This window comes from Mobula hypostoma, chromosome 4 (genome assembly GCF_963921235.1).
Source record: "Mobula hypostoma chromosome 4, sMobHyp1.1, whole genome shotgun sequence".
NCBI classification, from domain to species: domain Eukaryota; kingdom Metazoa; phylum Chordata; class Chondrichthyes; order Myliobatiformes; family Myliobatidae; genus Mobula; species Mobula hypostoma.
Genome location: NC_086100.1, coordinates 8,967,618 through 8,983,473, shown reverse-complemented (window position 1 = coordinate 8,983,473; position 15,856 = coordinate 8,967,618). Strand labels below are relative to the sequence as shown.

At 45.4% G+C, this 15,856-nt stretch overlaps 1 protein-coding gene across 5 annotated transcripts in view; it reads right to left on the bottom strand.

Annotated features, from left to right (window-relative positions):
- Positions 1-15,856, bottom strand: part of LOC134345117 (interleukin-1 receptor accessory protein-like) — a 90,890-nt gene that overhangs the window by 27,852 nt on the left and 47,182 nt on the right. For all 5 annotated transcript variants that reach the window (XM_063045293.1, XM_063045295.1, XM_063045296.1 and 2 more), the window contains 2 exons: positions 8,877-9,048; positions 3,425-3,496 (listed from right to left, as the gene is read on the bottom strand). In XM_063045293.1, coding sequence (XP_062901363.1) covers positions 3,425-3,496; positions 8,877-9,048 — 244 coding nt within the window. The remainder of the gene's footprint in view (positions 1-3,424; positions 3,497-8,876; positions 9,049-15,856) is intronic.

The following is a 15,856-nucleotide window of genomic DNA, read 5'->3' as shown; positions in this document are numbered from 1 at the left end:
AATTTTGTATTCTATCTTTACCTTCTTAATGACCTTTTTAGTTGTCCTCTGATGGTATTTAAAAGCTTCCCAATCCCCTAACTTCCCACTAATTTTTGCTGTATTATAAGCCCTTTCCTTGGCTTTTATGTTGGCTTTGACTTCCCTTGTTAGCCATGGTTGTGTCATCTTGCCGATGAAATACTACTTCTTCTTGGATAGATATATGGACAGGAAAAGAATGGAGGGTTATGGGCTGAGTGCAGGTTGGTGGGACTAGGTGAGAGTAAGAGTTCGGCACGGACTAGAAGGGCCGAGATGGCCTGTTTCCGTGCTGTAATTGTTATATGGTTGTATGTTATATGGTTCCTTGGGATGTATATACCCCGTGCCTTCTGAATTGCTTCCAGAAATTCCGGCCGTTGCTGCTCTGCCACTATCCCTGCCAGTGTTTTTCTCCAATCAATTCTAGTCTACTCCTCTCTCACACCTCTGTACTTCCCTTTATTCTCACTCCACTGTAATACTGATACATCTGACTTTAGCTTCTGCTTCTCAAATTCCAGAGTGAAGTCAATCATATTATGATCACTTGCCCCTAAGGGTTCTTTTACCTTAAGCTCTCTGATTAATTCCGATTCATTGCACGACACCCAGTCCAGAATAGCTGGTCTCATAGGCACTCTACAAAATCCCCCTCTTGGAATCCCACACCTACATGACTTTCCCAATCTACCTGCATATTGAAGTCCCCCATGACTATTGTAACATTGCCCTTTTGGCACACATTTTCTATCTCCCGCTGTAACTTGTAGACCACATCCTTACTGCTGTTTGGGGGTCTGTATATAACTCCCATCAGGGTCTTTTCACTCTTGCAGTTCCTTGGCTCAATCCATGATGATTCAACTATTTCCGAACCTATGTCACCTCTTCCTAATGATTTAATTTCATTTTTTACCAACAGAGCAACACTACCCACTCTGCCTTCTTGCCCATCCTTTTAATACAGTGTGTACCCTTTGACGGTAAGCTCCCAGCTATAATCTTCTTTCAGCCACAATTCAGTGATGCCTACAACACCATACTTGCCAATCTACAACTGTACCACAAGTTCATCGACCTTATTTCGTATACTGCGCACATTCACCTTTTCCAACTTTGTCCACCTTTTATGTTGCAACTCATCATCTTGTAATTTTGCTCTCTCATCTGCCTCTCCTCGCTAGGAGTCCGACTGCACATTACCTCTGTTTATCAATCAACTACCTCATCCTCAGCACTATCACACCGGTTCCCACTCCCGCCAAATTAGTTTAAACCCACCCGAACAACGCTCAGCTGTACCCAGTCCCTTTTGTACAGGTCATTCCCTCCCCAGAAGAGATCCCAATGATCCATAAATCTGAACCCCTGCCCCCTGCACCAGTTCCGCAGCGATATCATCCTATTCTTACCCTCACGTGGCACAGGCAGGAGTCCAGAGATTAACACCCTAGAGGGCCTCTTTCTCAGCTTTCTACCTAACTCCCTAAAATCTCTCTTTAGGGCCACCTCACCTATGTCACTGTTGTGACTATGTACCAAGACTTCTGGGTGCTGACCCTCAGCATTGAGAATTCCATGGTCACGATCTGAGATATCCCTGATCCTGGCACCAGGGAGGCCACTTACCATCTAGGTGTCCCTATCGCACCCACACAACCTCGTCTCTGTCCTCTGACTAAGGAATCTCCTATTAACTCTGCAGTCCTCCTCACCTCTCTGCTCTTCTGAGCCACATGACCAGACTCAGTACCAGAGACCCGGACATAGTGGCCCCCACTGGTAGGTCGTCCCCCTCAATAGTGTCTACAGTTGTATAATTGTTATTGAGGGGAACGGCCACAGGTACACAGGCTGTGCTTCTCCCCTCCTTTTCCTCACAGTCACCCAGTAAACCTGTCTCCTGCAACCTGGGGGTGACTACCTCCCTGTAGCTCCTGTCCATCACCTGCCCATTCTCCCATATGAGTTGAAGGTCATCAAGCTGCAGCTCCAGTTCCTTAGCCCATTCTCTCTGGAGCTGCAGCTCAGTGCCCCTGGTGTAGGTGTGTTTATCAGGGAGACCGGGAGCTTCCCAGACTTCCCACATCCCACATCCTGTCTAAAACACTGCCCCTGGAGCATAGGAATGAGGGAGAGAGAACAGAGAGAGTAACTTGCAAGACAACGTACCTCGCCTAAGCCTGATGAGCCAAAGCCATTCTAAAGACTGGCACAATCCAAAAGAATGGCTGCTCCTTTATAAGTGGTCACTCCTCAAATCAGTGGTTGCTTCTCAAATCAGAAAAATTGCCGCAAAACTCTGCTTTCAAAATCTCAATCGCCGCCCTGATTTTTACGCACCCCTGGTGTAGATTATCCAACTTTTAACAAAACATTTTACTCTGCAATTTGTTATTATTTTCCCTTCTACTACCTCAATGCACTGGGTAATGATCGGATCTGTATGAACAGAATGCAAGGTAAGTTTTTCACTGTATCTCACTCAGTACATGCGACAATCAGAAACCAGTTGCCAGCTGCAATTGCACACCTCGGCCAGCTGGTGGAGCTGTCGAGCAGATTGCCTCCGCCGTACTTCCTTGCTTTCATATTCCAGTCCTATCGAAATGAACACTGAAAATGCAATTAAATCCATTACCACAAGCTCACCGTGTAAGATAATCTTCAGGGACCTCCTTAACTGCAGCACGGTTATAGAGAAAGCAAATAACGTGCAAGGGCCACGAGGTAGCTTCGGAGATCGTGGGCATTTGCTTCACCACCACTGAGGGCATCTTCAAAATACTATGCCCAGAAAGGCAGTACCCCACCACTCAAAGCATGCTCCCTCTCATCCGAGAGGAGGCAAAGGAGCCTGAAGAAACACACTCAACATTTTAGGGACGCCTTGTTCCTCTATGCCATAATATTTCTAAATGGTCCTTAAACTCATGTACATTACCTCTCAAATTTTGCTCTTTTTTCCCACAGTTTAGGGGTCCATATCTTAGGACGGATATGCTGGCGTTGGAGAGGGTCCAGAGGAAGTTCACAAGAACTATCCCGAGAGTGAAAGAGTTAACGTATGAGGAGCATTTGATGGCTCTGAGCCTGTACGCACTGGAGTTTAGAACCATGGGAGGGGGGAGAATCTTATTAAAACTTATGCAATATTGAAAGGCCTAGATAGAACAGAGGCTCTTCATTAGTCAGGGTGTCAAAGGTTGTGGGGCAAAGGCAGGAGAATGGGGTAGAGAGGAATAATAAATCAGCCATGTAGGAATGGTGGAGCAGACTCGATGGGCCAAATGGCCGAATTCTGCTGCTATGTCTTATGGACTTGTGTCAAACTCACATACAACTCACTGGCACTTGTTGGCAGAAACCAAACATCAGCCGACAGAGCGAACAAACCCACCGTACTCCACTTCCACTCGAAGGCCTGCAGCTGGCTGGATTATAACCGGGGCTATCAGTTCACGCTGGCTAGCTGCAATGAGAGAAAATGGCCGGTCAGGAATTAGCAGCATGGCCCGTGATCCATCAGACATTACCCATGACAAAAAGAAAGCAAAACACTTCAGAGAGTGGTGGACCCTGTCCACTACATCACAGGCACATCCCTCCCCACCATCGGTGGTACCTACAGGAGCTGCTGCCTTAAGAAGGCAACATCCATCATCAATGACCCCAACCATCCGAACCACGCCACCTTCTCACAGCTACCATCGGGCAGGAGGTACAAAAACCTTAAGTCCCACACCACCAGGTTTAAGAACGATTATCAAAGTTGCTAGTGAACGCAGCAGGCCAGGCAGCATCTCTAGGAAGAGGTACAGTCGACGTTTCGGGCCGAGACCCTTCGTCAGGACTAACTGAAAGAAGAGCTAGTAAGAGATTTGGAAGTGGGAGGGGGAGGGGGAGATCCAAAATGATAGGAGAAGACAGGAGGTGGAGGGATGGAGCCAAGAGCTGGACAGGTGATTGACAAAGGGATATGAGAGGATCATGGGACAGGAGGTCCGGGAAGAAAGACAAGGGGGGGGGCCTTCTCCCTAGGCCTCCTGTCCCATGATCCTCTCGTATCCCTTTTGCCAATCACCTGTCCAGCTCTTGGCTCCATCCCTCCCCCTCCTGTCTTCTCCCATCATTTCCGATCTCCCCCTCCCCCTCCCACTTTCAAATCTCTTACTAACTCTTCCTTCAGTTAGTCCTGACGAAGGGTCTCGGTCCGAAACGACGACTGTACATCTTCCTAGAGATGCTGCCTGGCCTGCTGCGTTCACCAGCAACTTTGATGTGTGTTGGTTGAATTTCCAGCATCTGCAGGATTCCTCGTGTTTGCGTTAAGAACAATTATTACTTTTCAGCCATTCAGTTCCTGAACCAGCTGGCACAACCGTAATCACCACAGGTTAGCAACACTACGAGCACTTTGATCACTTCCATTGCACTACTTGTAAATCTTGTATACAATTTATGATTTTCTTGTGAATGCTGCCTGTCTGACGCCCTGTGCCCGTGAGGCTGATGCCAGCAGGCTTTTCAAGTACTTGTGCAGATGACAATAAACTCGACTCTGAGACACAACCATATTATGGGAGAGGGGAAGGTTACATCAGTTTGTTAGATTCACTGCTAATGCGGTCAGGTTCATTGTTGCTCAGGTTGAGGATCCCGCATCTGAAATGCCTGAGGCCGGAAATGTTTCGGATTTCAGATTTTTTGGGGATTTTGGAATACTTGCATCTGTATAATGAGATACCTTGGGGATGGGACCCTAGTCTAAACATGAAATCCCTTCACATCACATCGACAGCTTATGTGCAGCTCACAGAGTGAACGGTCTGCAGTCGAGGGACAGTCTGAAGTGATGGAGCTGGGCCCTCCACAGACTGTCGGAATCGAGTGACCTCTCCCAAACTCGTCCATCACCGGGTTCCAGCACTGCGATTAGCTTCATATCCATCATTCATTTCAGAGAGTCACCCATTCTACAGCAACTATGACGGGAGGGAGCTAGTTCCATACAATACTTAAATAATATGGTGCATTAAACAATACCTTCAGTTTTCAGTTTGTCACGATAGATCGTTGCTTGCTTTACGATCAGCACACCGTTAAGTGGCATAGAGTCATATGTCATAGTCATAGTCAATAAAGTATGACTATGACTATATGTTCACTCTGACGCTGATGAATCCACTTTTTCAGTTGAGGCCCTTTGTTGATCGGTGTCGACGATGGACGTTGTGATCTAGCTGTCCACGTGACATGCGGGCCTGTACACAAGTCCTTGTGGTACGATATGGAGAGCAATCTGTTGCCCAGGCAGCAGGCTCCCCCTCTCCACTCAGCCGCTGAATCCAAAGGAAGGGTACAGACTGACACAGTTTGGCACCAGCCGGGTCACAGGAGTGACCGGTCTGCATTGAACTCAATGTAGGATTGCCTTGGGGACTCCAGCTCTGGAGTTTAACACAAGATTTACATCCAAAGCCTTCCTCACCTTCGCCCCTTCTCCCTGTAGCAGAAACAGTTCCACCAGGCTTTGTAGCTAAGCCAGACGTGAAGGCCAGGAGCTGGACGGTTGTCAGAATCTATTTGAGATGCACGCTGCTTACAGCATTTAATAGGGATTGGGAGCTTTTTGTCATTACCATCCCTAGCTATAACAACCTTAACAAACCTCTTTCAATACAAGATTGAGACCTTCAATTATTACTTGATGGAAGATTGAGACCTTCAATTTTAATTGATGTATTGACTTCAGTTCATTATATATGTGAAGCCACTTCTCAGAACCGTGTGAAGTGCAGAACGCTGGCCATCACCCGAGATGTTTTCCAGCACCTTGTGGAATTTTCCATTTGTGACATCATTAAGGACCCTTTCATTCAGTGAACGTGTTCTTGTGTGTGACTGTTGGTCCTGTGTTTTAGCACCTTGACTCCCATAGGAATGCTGTCTCGTTTGGCTATATTCACGAGCATTCATGTACGGTTGAATGACAATTAAATGTGAATTGAATTGAATCATGCTTGCACTCAAAACATTTTGGATTTGAGGTTTTCGGATTTTGAAGTTTCGGATAAGGGGTGCTCAACCATATACTACATACGTATACCACCAAAATGGACCAGATGTACAACACCGTGGAATGGATGGGGTGACACCTTGTGATGATATTGAGTAACACACACAAAATGAACAAAGTGCCGATGTTTCGGGCCGAGTTCACATTGAATTCTCCTTCCTGTACAAAAATAGGAAATAGAATTGAAATGGTTGGCCACTGGGAAATCACTCTTTTTTGTGGTGGGCAGAGAGCGGGTGCTCAGTGAAGCGGTCTCCCGATCTCGTTGGATCTCACCACACCAGGAGCACTGGATACAGCAGATGAGCCCAACGTATCACAGGTGAAACATCGCCTCACCTGGAGGACTGTTTGGGGTTCTGAGTGGTCGTGAGGGAGTAGGGGCAGGTGTAGCACTTGTTCTGCTTGAAAGGATGTGTGCCAGGAGGGAGGTCAGTGGGGAGGGACGAATGGACAAGGGAGTCACATAGCCAGCGATCCCTGCAGAAAACAGAAAGTGAAGTGAGGAGCGGAAGGTGTGCTTGATGGCGGGGTCCCTTTGGAGGACATACATTCCAGAGAATTATGTGCTGGACGCAGGGGCTGGTGGGGTGGTAGGCGATGTCAAGAGGAACCCTATCCCTGGTAGGGTGGCAGAAGGATGAGGTGAGAGTATGAAATGGAAGAGGTGCAGGTGAGAGCAGTGCTGATGGTGGAGGAAGGACAACCCCTTTCTTTGAAGAAGGATTCTGGAATGAAAAGACTCATCCTGAGAGCAGATGCAGTGGAGATGGTGCAACTAAGAGAAGGGGATGGCATTTTTACAAGTGACAGGGTAGGAAGAGGTATACACCAGAGACAGGGGGTGGGAGACCATTCCATCGAGCACTTTCACTCCGTCTGCCACAAAGAGTGGGATTTCCCAGAGCCACCCATTTCTATTCTTCTTCCCATTCCCATTCTGACTGGTCAGTCCATGGCCTCCTCTACTACCACGATGATGCCACACTCAGGATGAAGGAGCAAAACCTTATATTCAGTGTGAGTAGCCTCCAACCAGATGACATGAACCTTGATTTCTCCAGCTTCCGGTAATTTCCCCTCACCCCCCACAACCCAGCAGTACCCAGTCCTGTTTCCCTTTCCCACCTTATCTCCTTACCTGCCCACCAACACCCTCCGATGATCCTTCCCCTTCCCCTTCTTCCCTGGTATTCTGACCTCTCCAGTGGTCAAAGAACACTGAGGCTGTCTACAAGAAGGGTCAGAGCCGTCTCTATTTCCTGAGGAGACTGAGGTCCTTTAACATCTGCCGGACGATGCTGAGGATGTTCTACGAGTCTGTGGTGGCCAGTGCGATCATGTTTGCTGTTGTGTGCTGGGGCAGCAGGCTGAGGGTAGCAGACACCAACAGAATCAACAAACTCATTCGTAAGGCCAGTGATGTTGTGGGGATGGAACTGGACTCTCTCACGATGGTGTCTGAAAAGAGGATGCTGTCCAAGTTGCATGCCATCTTGGACAATGTCTCCCATCCACTCTAATGTACTGTAGGAGGTCATTCCTACCTGTGGCCATCAAACTTTACAACTCCTCCCTTGGAGGGTCAGACACCCTGAGCCAATAGGCTGGTCCTGGACTTACTATATGTAATAGTACATGTTACTATTTAACTATTTATGGTTTTATTACTATTTATTATTTATGGTGCAACTGTAACGAAAACCAATTTCCCCCAGGATCAATAGACTATGACTATGACTAAGTGACTGGTGAAATCATGACGTCAGATAGTTGGGGGGAAGGGGAGTGGGATGAAGCTGGAATGTGAGTAGTGGAGGAGGTAAAGGGCTGAAGGAAGGAAGGAATCTGATAGGAGAGGAGAATGGACCATGGGAAAAACGGAAGGAGGAGGGGAACAAGATGGAGGTGATGAGCAGGTGAGAAGAGAAGGGGTGGGGGGGGGAACCAGAATGACGGAGAAGGAGGGAAGGTGGGAAAAATTACTGGAAGTTAAAGAATTCAACATCCATGCCATCAGTTGCAGAGGGAAAATGAGGTGTTGCTTCTCCAATCTGAGTTTGACCTCATTGTGTCAGTAGAGGAGGCCATGTAGGAATGGGAATGGGATCCCATCAATGCCTTATAAAGCCTCAGCAGTAGATCACAGCCTTTATATTGTAGTGCTCACAAAATGAATAGTAACATTATATTTGAATTCACTACTGCCACTTCAACCCGTGAGGGGCTCCAGCAGGAATGGAACCCCAGTCCACTGGAGCTGTAAAGCATTGTGCTAACCACTAAGCTACCTTGTCACCATGGCACCATACCATGCTGGGCACAAGCTTATTCATTCCTTCGTTTATTTCGAGGTACAGCGCAGAACAGGCCCTTCCAGCCCAATGAGCCATTCCACCAGACACCCACCCATTTTATCCCAGCCTATTCACAGGACAATTTACAATGACCTACTAACTGGTACATCTTTGGACTGTGGGAGGAAACCAGAGCACCCGGAGGAAACCCATGTGATCATGGGAAGAACGTACAGACTCCTTACAGGTGGCATCAGAACTGAACACGAATCCCTGACGCCCTAAGCTGTGATAGCATTGCGCTAATATGCTGCCGTGACTGGCAGGTGACTGCATCCAAGTTAATGGCAAAAGCTACACTTTGAGAAGACTGCATGCTCTCCCCACCCCGGCTGAGTAGGCTGCCCCTCCTGACCGAACATTTCAGAAAATCCTCAGCCAGTTGACTTTGACACTAGAACAGGAAAAGCATTTACCTGCGACAGTGGTACAGAGGATCCTGGTCAAGTTGAAAGCCAAGCCCCTATGCATCACAGTTACGATGCAGGTGTAATTTCCTTCATGGAATTCCCTGACAATACTTATCCTCAGTTGTCCATTAACGTTGGCCAAACTGCTGCTCAAGAAACTGTCAATTCTTCTTCCCTCCTGGGAGAGGGAGAGAGGGAGAGAGGGAGAGAGGGAGAGAGGGAGAGAGGGAATATCACAATTAGCAGTGCCAGAACACCAGACATTAGGAAGAGCAGTAGGCCAATCTGCCCTTCAAACCTAGTTTGCAAGTAAATAAACAACGGACACTGTTGGGTGCGAGACCATAAAATCGTAAGACATACAAAGGAGCAGAATTAGGCCATTCAGCCCATCAGATCTGCTCCACCATGACTGATTTATTATCACACTCAATTCCATTCTCCTGCCTTCTTCTTTGATGGCCTAACTAATCAAGAGCCTACTCCACTTTAAATATACTCAATGACTTGGCGCAATTAATTCCCCTGATTCAGCACAATCTGGGAAAAAAAATCCTTCCTCATCTAAAGGGATCTTTATTAATTCTCAGTCTATGACCTCTGGTCCTAGAAACACCCAATATAGAAAACATCCTCTCCACGACCACTATATAGTCATAGTCATACTTTATTGATCCCGGGGGAAATTGGTTTTTGTTACAGTTGCACCACAAATAATTAAGTAGTAATAAAACCATAAATAATTAAATAGTAATATGTAAATTATGCCAGGAAATAAGTCCAGGACCAGCCTATTGGCTCAGGGTGTCTGACCCTCCAAGGGAGGAGTTGTAAAGTTTGATGGCCACAGGCAGGAATGACTTCCTATAACGCTCTGTGTTGCATCTCGGTGGAATGAGTCTCTGGCTGAATGTACTCCTGTGCTCAACCAGTACATTATGTAGTGGATTGGAGACATTGTCCAAGATGGCATGCAACTTGGACAGCATCCTTGTATCTAAGCCTTTCAAAATTCACAGGTTTCAGTGAGATCCCCCTCATGTTTCTGAACTCCAGTGATCACAGGCTCAGGGCTATAAAACGCTCATGTGTTGAGTCTTTCACTCCCAGAATCATTCTCATGAGCCTCCTCTGGACCCTGTCCAATGCCAGCACACCTTCTTTAGATAAAGGGCCAAAACTGCTCACAATGCTCCAAGTGAGGCCTCACCAGTGCCTTATAATGAGTCAACATTACATGCTTGCTTTTATATTCTAGTCCTTTCAAAATGAATGCTAACATTGTATTTACTTTCCTCACCACCGACTCAACCTTCAAGTTAAACATAGAAACATAGAAACAAAGAAAACATACAGCACAATACAGGCCCTTTGGCCCACAAAGCTGGGCCGAACACATCTTTACCTTAGAAATTACCTAGGGTTACCCATAGCCCTCTATTTTTCTGAACTCCATGTACCTGTCCAGGAGTCTCTTAAAGATCCTATTGTATCCACCTCCACCACCATCACCGGCAGCCCATTCCACAAAGTCACCACTCTCTAGGTAAAAAACTTACCCCTGACATCTCCTCAGTACCTGCTTCCAAGCACCTTAAAACTGTGCCCTCTTGTGCTAGCCATTTCAGCCCTGGGAAAAAACCTCTGATTATCCACACGATCAATACCTCTCATCATCTTATACACCTCTATCAGGTCACCTCTCATCCTCCATCACTCCAAGGAAAAAACGCCGAGTTCACTCAACCTATTCTCATAAGGCATGCTCCCCAATCCGGGCAACATCATTGTAAATCTCCTCTCCACCCTTTCTATTGTTTCCACATCCCTCCTGTAGTGAAGCAACCAGAACTAAGCACAGTACGCCAAGTGGGGTCTGAACAGGGTCCTATATAGCTACAACATTACCTATCAGCTCTTAAACTCAATCCCACGATTGATGAAGGCCAATACACCGTATGCCTTCTTAACCACAGAGTCAACCTGCGCAGCAGCTTTGAGTATCCTATCTCGGACCCCAAGATCCCTCTGATCCTCCACACTGCCAAGAGTCTTACCATTAATACTATATTCTGCCATCATATTTGACCTACCAAAATGAACCACCTCACACTTATCTGGGTTGAACTCCATCTGCCACTTCTCAGCCAGTTTTGCATCCTATCAATGTCCCGCTGTGACCGCTGACAGCCCCTCACACTATCCACAACACCCCCAATCTTTGTGTCATCAGTAAATTTACTATAACGCTCAGGGCTATCGACTCGTGTTTACCTAGGGGAAACCCTGTCCGCCCACCAAACTGTGTCTCACGGTTGTGTAGTTGCTGTGTAATGCAACCTGGTACAAACTCATACATCAAATATCAGACAGCACACAATATGCGATTTACAGATTACACTTTATAAATCTTACTGGAACTATGTAATTAATAGAGAAACTATATAAAAGGGAAAGTAAAAGGCGCCAGACTTATCAGAGTTCAACCACTTCATGCACAACCATTGGAGCTCAATTAACGGGGTCCTCTTTCCACCACGCGATCTCCTCCGACCTCCTCGACTCACCGCTCGGGACCAACCACAGTGGTCGACCAGAGCGCGTCCAACACGTCCTTCCTCTTTGGTTCTCCTCCCAAAAAACCCGCCAAACCACATGGTTCCCAGCCATATGACACACAATATCACCCACAAAAAGAATAACATGGACACTCATTGGTTCGTTCCCTCTCTTATCAATAATATAACCCAAACAACCAGAGAAAGAGAGAGAATTCCTTACATCACAGTTATTATTACAGAAAAGCCATTTTATATAACATACAAAGAAGTCATTTTAGATACCTCAGCAGCCAGTGTAACCAAGACCCAGTTACATTACTAACCCATCCCTCCACTTCCTCATCCAGGTCATTTATAAAAATCACAATGAGTAGGGGTCCCAGAACAGATCCCTGAGGCACACCACTGGTCACCAACCTCCATGCAGATATGACCTGTCTACAACCACTCTTTGCCTTCTGTGGCAAGCCAGTTCTGGATCCACAAAGCAATGTCCCCTTGGGCCCCATGCCTCGTAAGGCACGACTTGCCTGTCACAAAGCCATGCTGACTATTCCTAATCATATTATGCCTCTCCAAATGTTGATAAATCCTGCCTCTCAGGATCTTTTCCATCAACTTACCAACCACTGAAGTAAGACTCACTGGTCTATAATTTCCTGGGCTATCTCTACTCCCTTTCTTGAATAATGGAACAACATCCAATCCTCCGGAACCTCTCCCATCCCCATTGATGATGCAAAGATCATTGCCAGAGGCTCAGCAATCTCCTCCCTCACCTCCCACGGTAGCCTGGGATACATCTCGTCTGGTCCCGTTACTTATCCAACTTGATGCTTTCCAAAAGCTCCAGCACATACTCTTTCTTAAAAACTACATGCTCAAGCTTTTCAGTCCACTGTAGGTCATCCCTACAATCACCAAGGTTCTTTTCCGTTGTGAATACTGAAGCAAAGTACTCATTAAGTACCTCTGTTATCTCCTCCGGTTCCATACACACTTTTCCACTGTCACATTTGATTGGTCCTATTCTCTCACGTCTTATACTGTTGCTCTTCACATACTTGCAGAATGCCTTGGGGTTTCCTTAATCCTGTCCGCCAAGGCCTTCTCATGGCCCCTTCTGGCTCTCCTAATTTCTTTCTTAAGCTCCTTTCTCCTAGCCTTATAATCTTCCAGATCTTTATCATTACCTAGTTTTTTGAACCTTTCATAAGCTCTTCTTTTCTTTTTGACTAGATTTACAACAGCCTTTGTACACCATGGTTCCTGTGCCCTACCATCCTTTCCCTGGCTCATCGGAACGAACCTATGCAGAACTCCATGTAAAGATCCCCATAACATTTGCCAGATTTCTTCCATACATTTCCTGAAAACATCTGTTCCCAATTAATGCTTCCAAGTTCCTGCCTGATAGCCTCATATTTCCCTTTACTCCAATTAAATGCTTTTCTAACTTGTCTGTTTCTATCTCTCTCCAATGCTATGGTAAAGGAGATAGAATTGTGATCACTATCTCCAAAATGCTCTCCCTCTGAGAGATCTGACACCTGACCAGGTTCATTTCCCAATACCAGATTAAGTACAGCCTCGCTTCTTGAAGGCTTCTCTACATATTGTGTCAAGGAGCCCTCCTGAACATACCTAACGGATGAACAGGTCCTGACTCAGATCTGGGCCGTACCGTCCAAATATCCGGACCTGCCTCTCGGTTTTTTTGCACTACCTTCCTTCCCATTTTCCTATTTTCTATTTATGATTTATAATTTAATTTTTTAATATTTACTAATTGTAACTATTTTTAATATCTTTAATATTTAATATTTGTAATCCAGAGAGTGTGAAGCGCAGAATCAAATATCGCTGTGATGATTGTACGTTCTAGTACCAATTGCTTGGCGACAATAAAGTATTTATTATTATTATTAACAAACTCCACCCCATCTAAGCCTCTCGATCTAGGGACATGCCAATCGATATTTGGGAAATTAAAATCTCCCACCACGACAACCCTGTTATTATTACATCTTTCCAGAATCTGTCTCCCTGTCTGTTCTTCGATTTCCCTGTTACTATTGGGTGGTCTATCAAAAACACCCAGTAGAGTTATTGACCCCTTCCTGTTCCTAACTTCCACCCACAGAGACTCCGTAGACAATCCCTCCATGCCTTCCTCCTTTTCTTAACCTTTGGGAAATCCTGCATGAGGACTCCCAAGACCCTTTGAATCTCTAATTTTTGAAGTTTCTCCCCATTTATACCTTCTACCAAAGTGCATGACCATACACTTCCTGACACCATATTCCCTCTGCCACTTCTTTGCCCATTTCCCCAATTTGTCTAAGTCCTTCTGCAGATTCTTTACTTCCTCAACATTGCCTCTCCATCCATTTTTGTATTTCTCACAAACTTAGCCACAAATCATCAATTTTTCCATCTAAGTTATTGACATACGAGCTAAAGGGAAGAGGTCCCGGCACACACCCCTGCAGAAAACCTCTAGTCACCAGTAACCTAAAGGCCCTCTTTATTCCCACTCTTTTCCTCCTCCTGTCAACCAATCTTCTATCCATGCTAGTATCTTTGTCTTTCCTGTAATATTCTGGGCTCTTATCTTATTAAGCAGCCTTATGTGCATCAGCTTGTCAAAGCCCTTATGAAAGTCCAGGTGAACAATTTCCATTAACTCTCCTTTGTCTATTCTGCTTGTTATTTTATCAAAGAATTCCAACAGATATGTCAGGTAAGATTTCCCTTTCACGAGACAATGCTGATTTTGGTCTATTTTATCATGTGCCTCCAAATATCCTGAAATCTCTTCCTTAATAATGGACTCTAACATCTTCCCAACCACTGAAGTCTGGCTAAATAGCCTACAATTTCCATTTTCAGCCTCCCTCCCTTCTTAAAGAGTAGAGTGTCATTTGCAATTTTCCAATGCTCTGGAACCATTCCAAAATCTAGTGATTGTTGAAAGATCATTACTAATACCTCCACAATCTCTTCAGCTGCCTTTTTCAGAACCCTGTGGTGTACACCATCTGGTCCAAGTGACCTATCTAACTTCAGACCTTTCAGTTTCCCCAGAACCTTCTCCCGAGTTATGGTAACGTCACACACTTTGTGACCCTGACACCTGGAACTTCCACCATACTGCTAGAATCTTCCACAATGAGGACTGATGCAAAATACTTCTTCAGTTCATCTGCCACTTCATTGTCCCCCATTACTACCCTCCAGCATCATTTTCCAGCAGCCCAACATCCATCCTCGCCTCTCTTTTACACTTCACATATCTGGCGAAACTTTTAATATCCTCTTTAATATAATTGCCGAGCTTACTTTTGTATTCCATCTTTAGCTTTTTAATTATATTTTTATTGCCTTCTGCTCTGGGATGTAGTCCATCTGGTCCAGGGGACTTATCTATCTTCAGTCCTTTCAGTTTCCCAAGCAGTTTCTCCTTAGTACTGGCAACCACACTTACTTCTGCCCACTAATAGTATCCAATTTCTGGCATACTGCTACTGTATCATTTCTTAATGCATGCATTACTAAATGACAATAAAAGAGGACTGCGTGCCTTCATAATCTATTCCACAGTGAAGACTGACGCAAAATACATATTAAGTCTGTCTGCCATTTAAATAATAATCTGCTCTTTCATGTTGCCTTCCAAAGTGTTTGACCTCATATTTACCAACATTATACTCCATCTGCCAGACCCTCGGCCACTCACTTAACCTATCTATAACTCTCTGCAGACTCTCCGCATCTTCTACACAGTTTGCATTTCCACTCAATTTAGTATCATCAGCAAACTTAGATACACTACACTTGGTCCCCTCTTCCAGATCGTTAATGTATATCACGAACAGTTGCGGGCCCAGCATCGACCCCTGCGGCACACCGCCCACCACTGACTGCCAACCAGAGTAACACCCATGTATCCCAACTTTCTACTTTCTTTTAATTAACCAATCCTCTATCCGTGCTAATTTCATGCCTATGTAATTCCTTTTACTCCATGTAATACTGATACATTTGACTTTACCTTTTCCCTCTCAAACTGCAGGGTGATTTCTATTGTGTTATCATCACTGACTCCTAAGGGTCCCTTTACTTAAACTTCCTAATCAAATCTGGTTCATTACACAGCACCCAATCTAGAACTGCCTTTCCCCTAGTGGCCTCAAGCACAAGCTATCCTAAAAATCTATCTTGAAGGAATTCTACAAATTCCCTCTCATGAGATCCAGCACTAACCTGATATTTCCAATCTACCTGCATATTGAAAACCCCTATGACTATCATAAAATTGCCCTTTTTACATGTCTTTTCTATCTCTCGTTTTGAAATTTTTAACCCACATCCTGGTGACTTTTCTGAGGCCTGTATATAACTCTCATCAGGGTCTTTTTACCC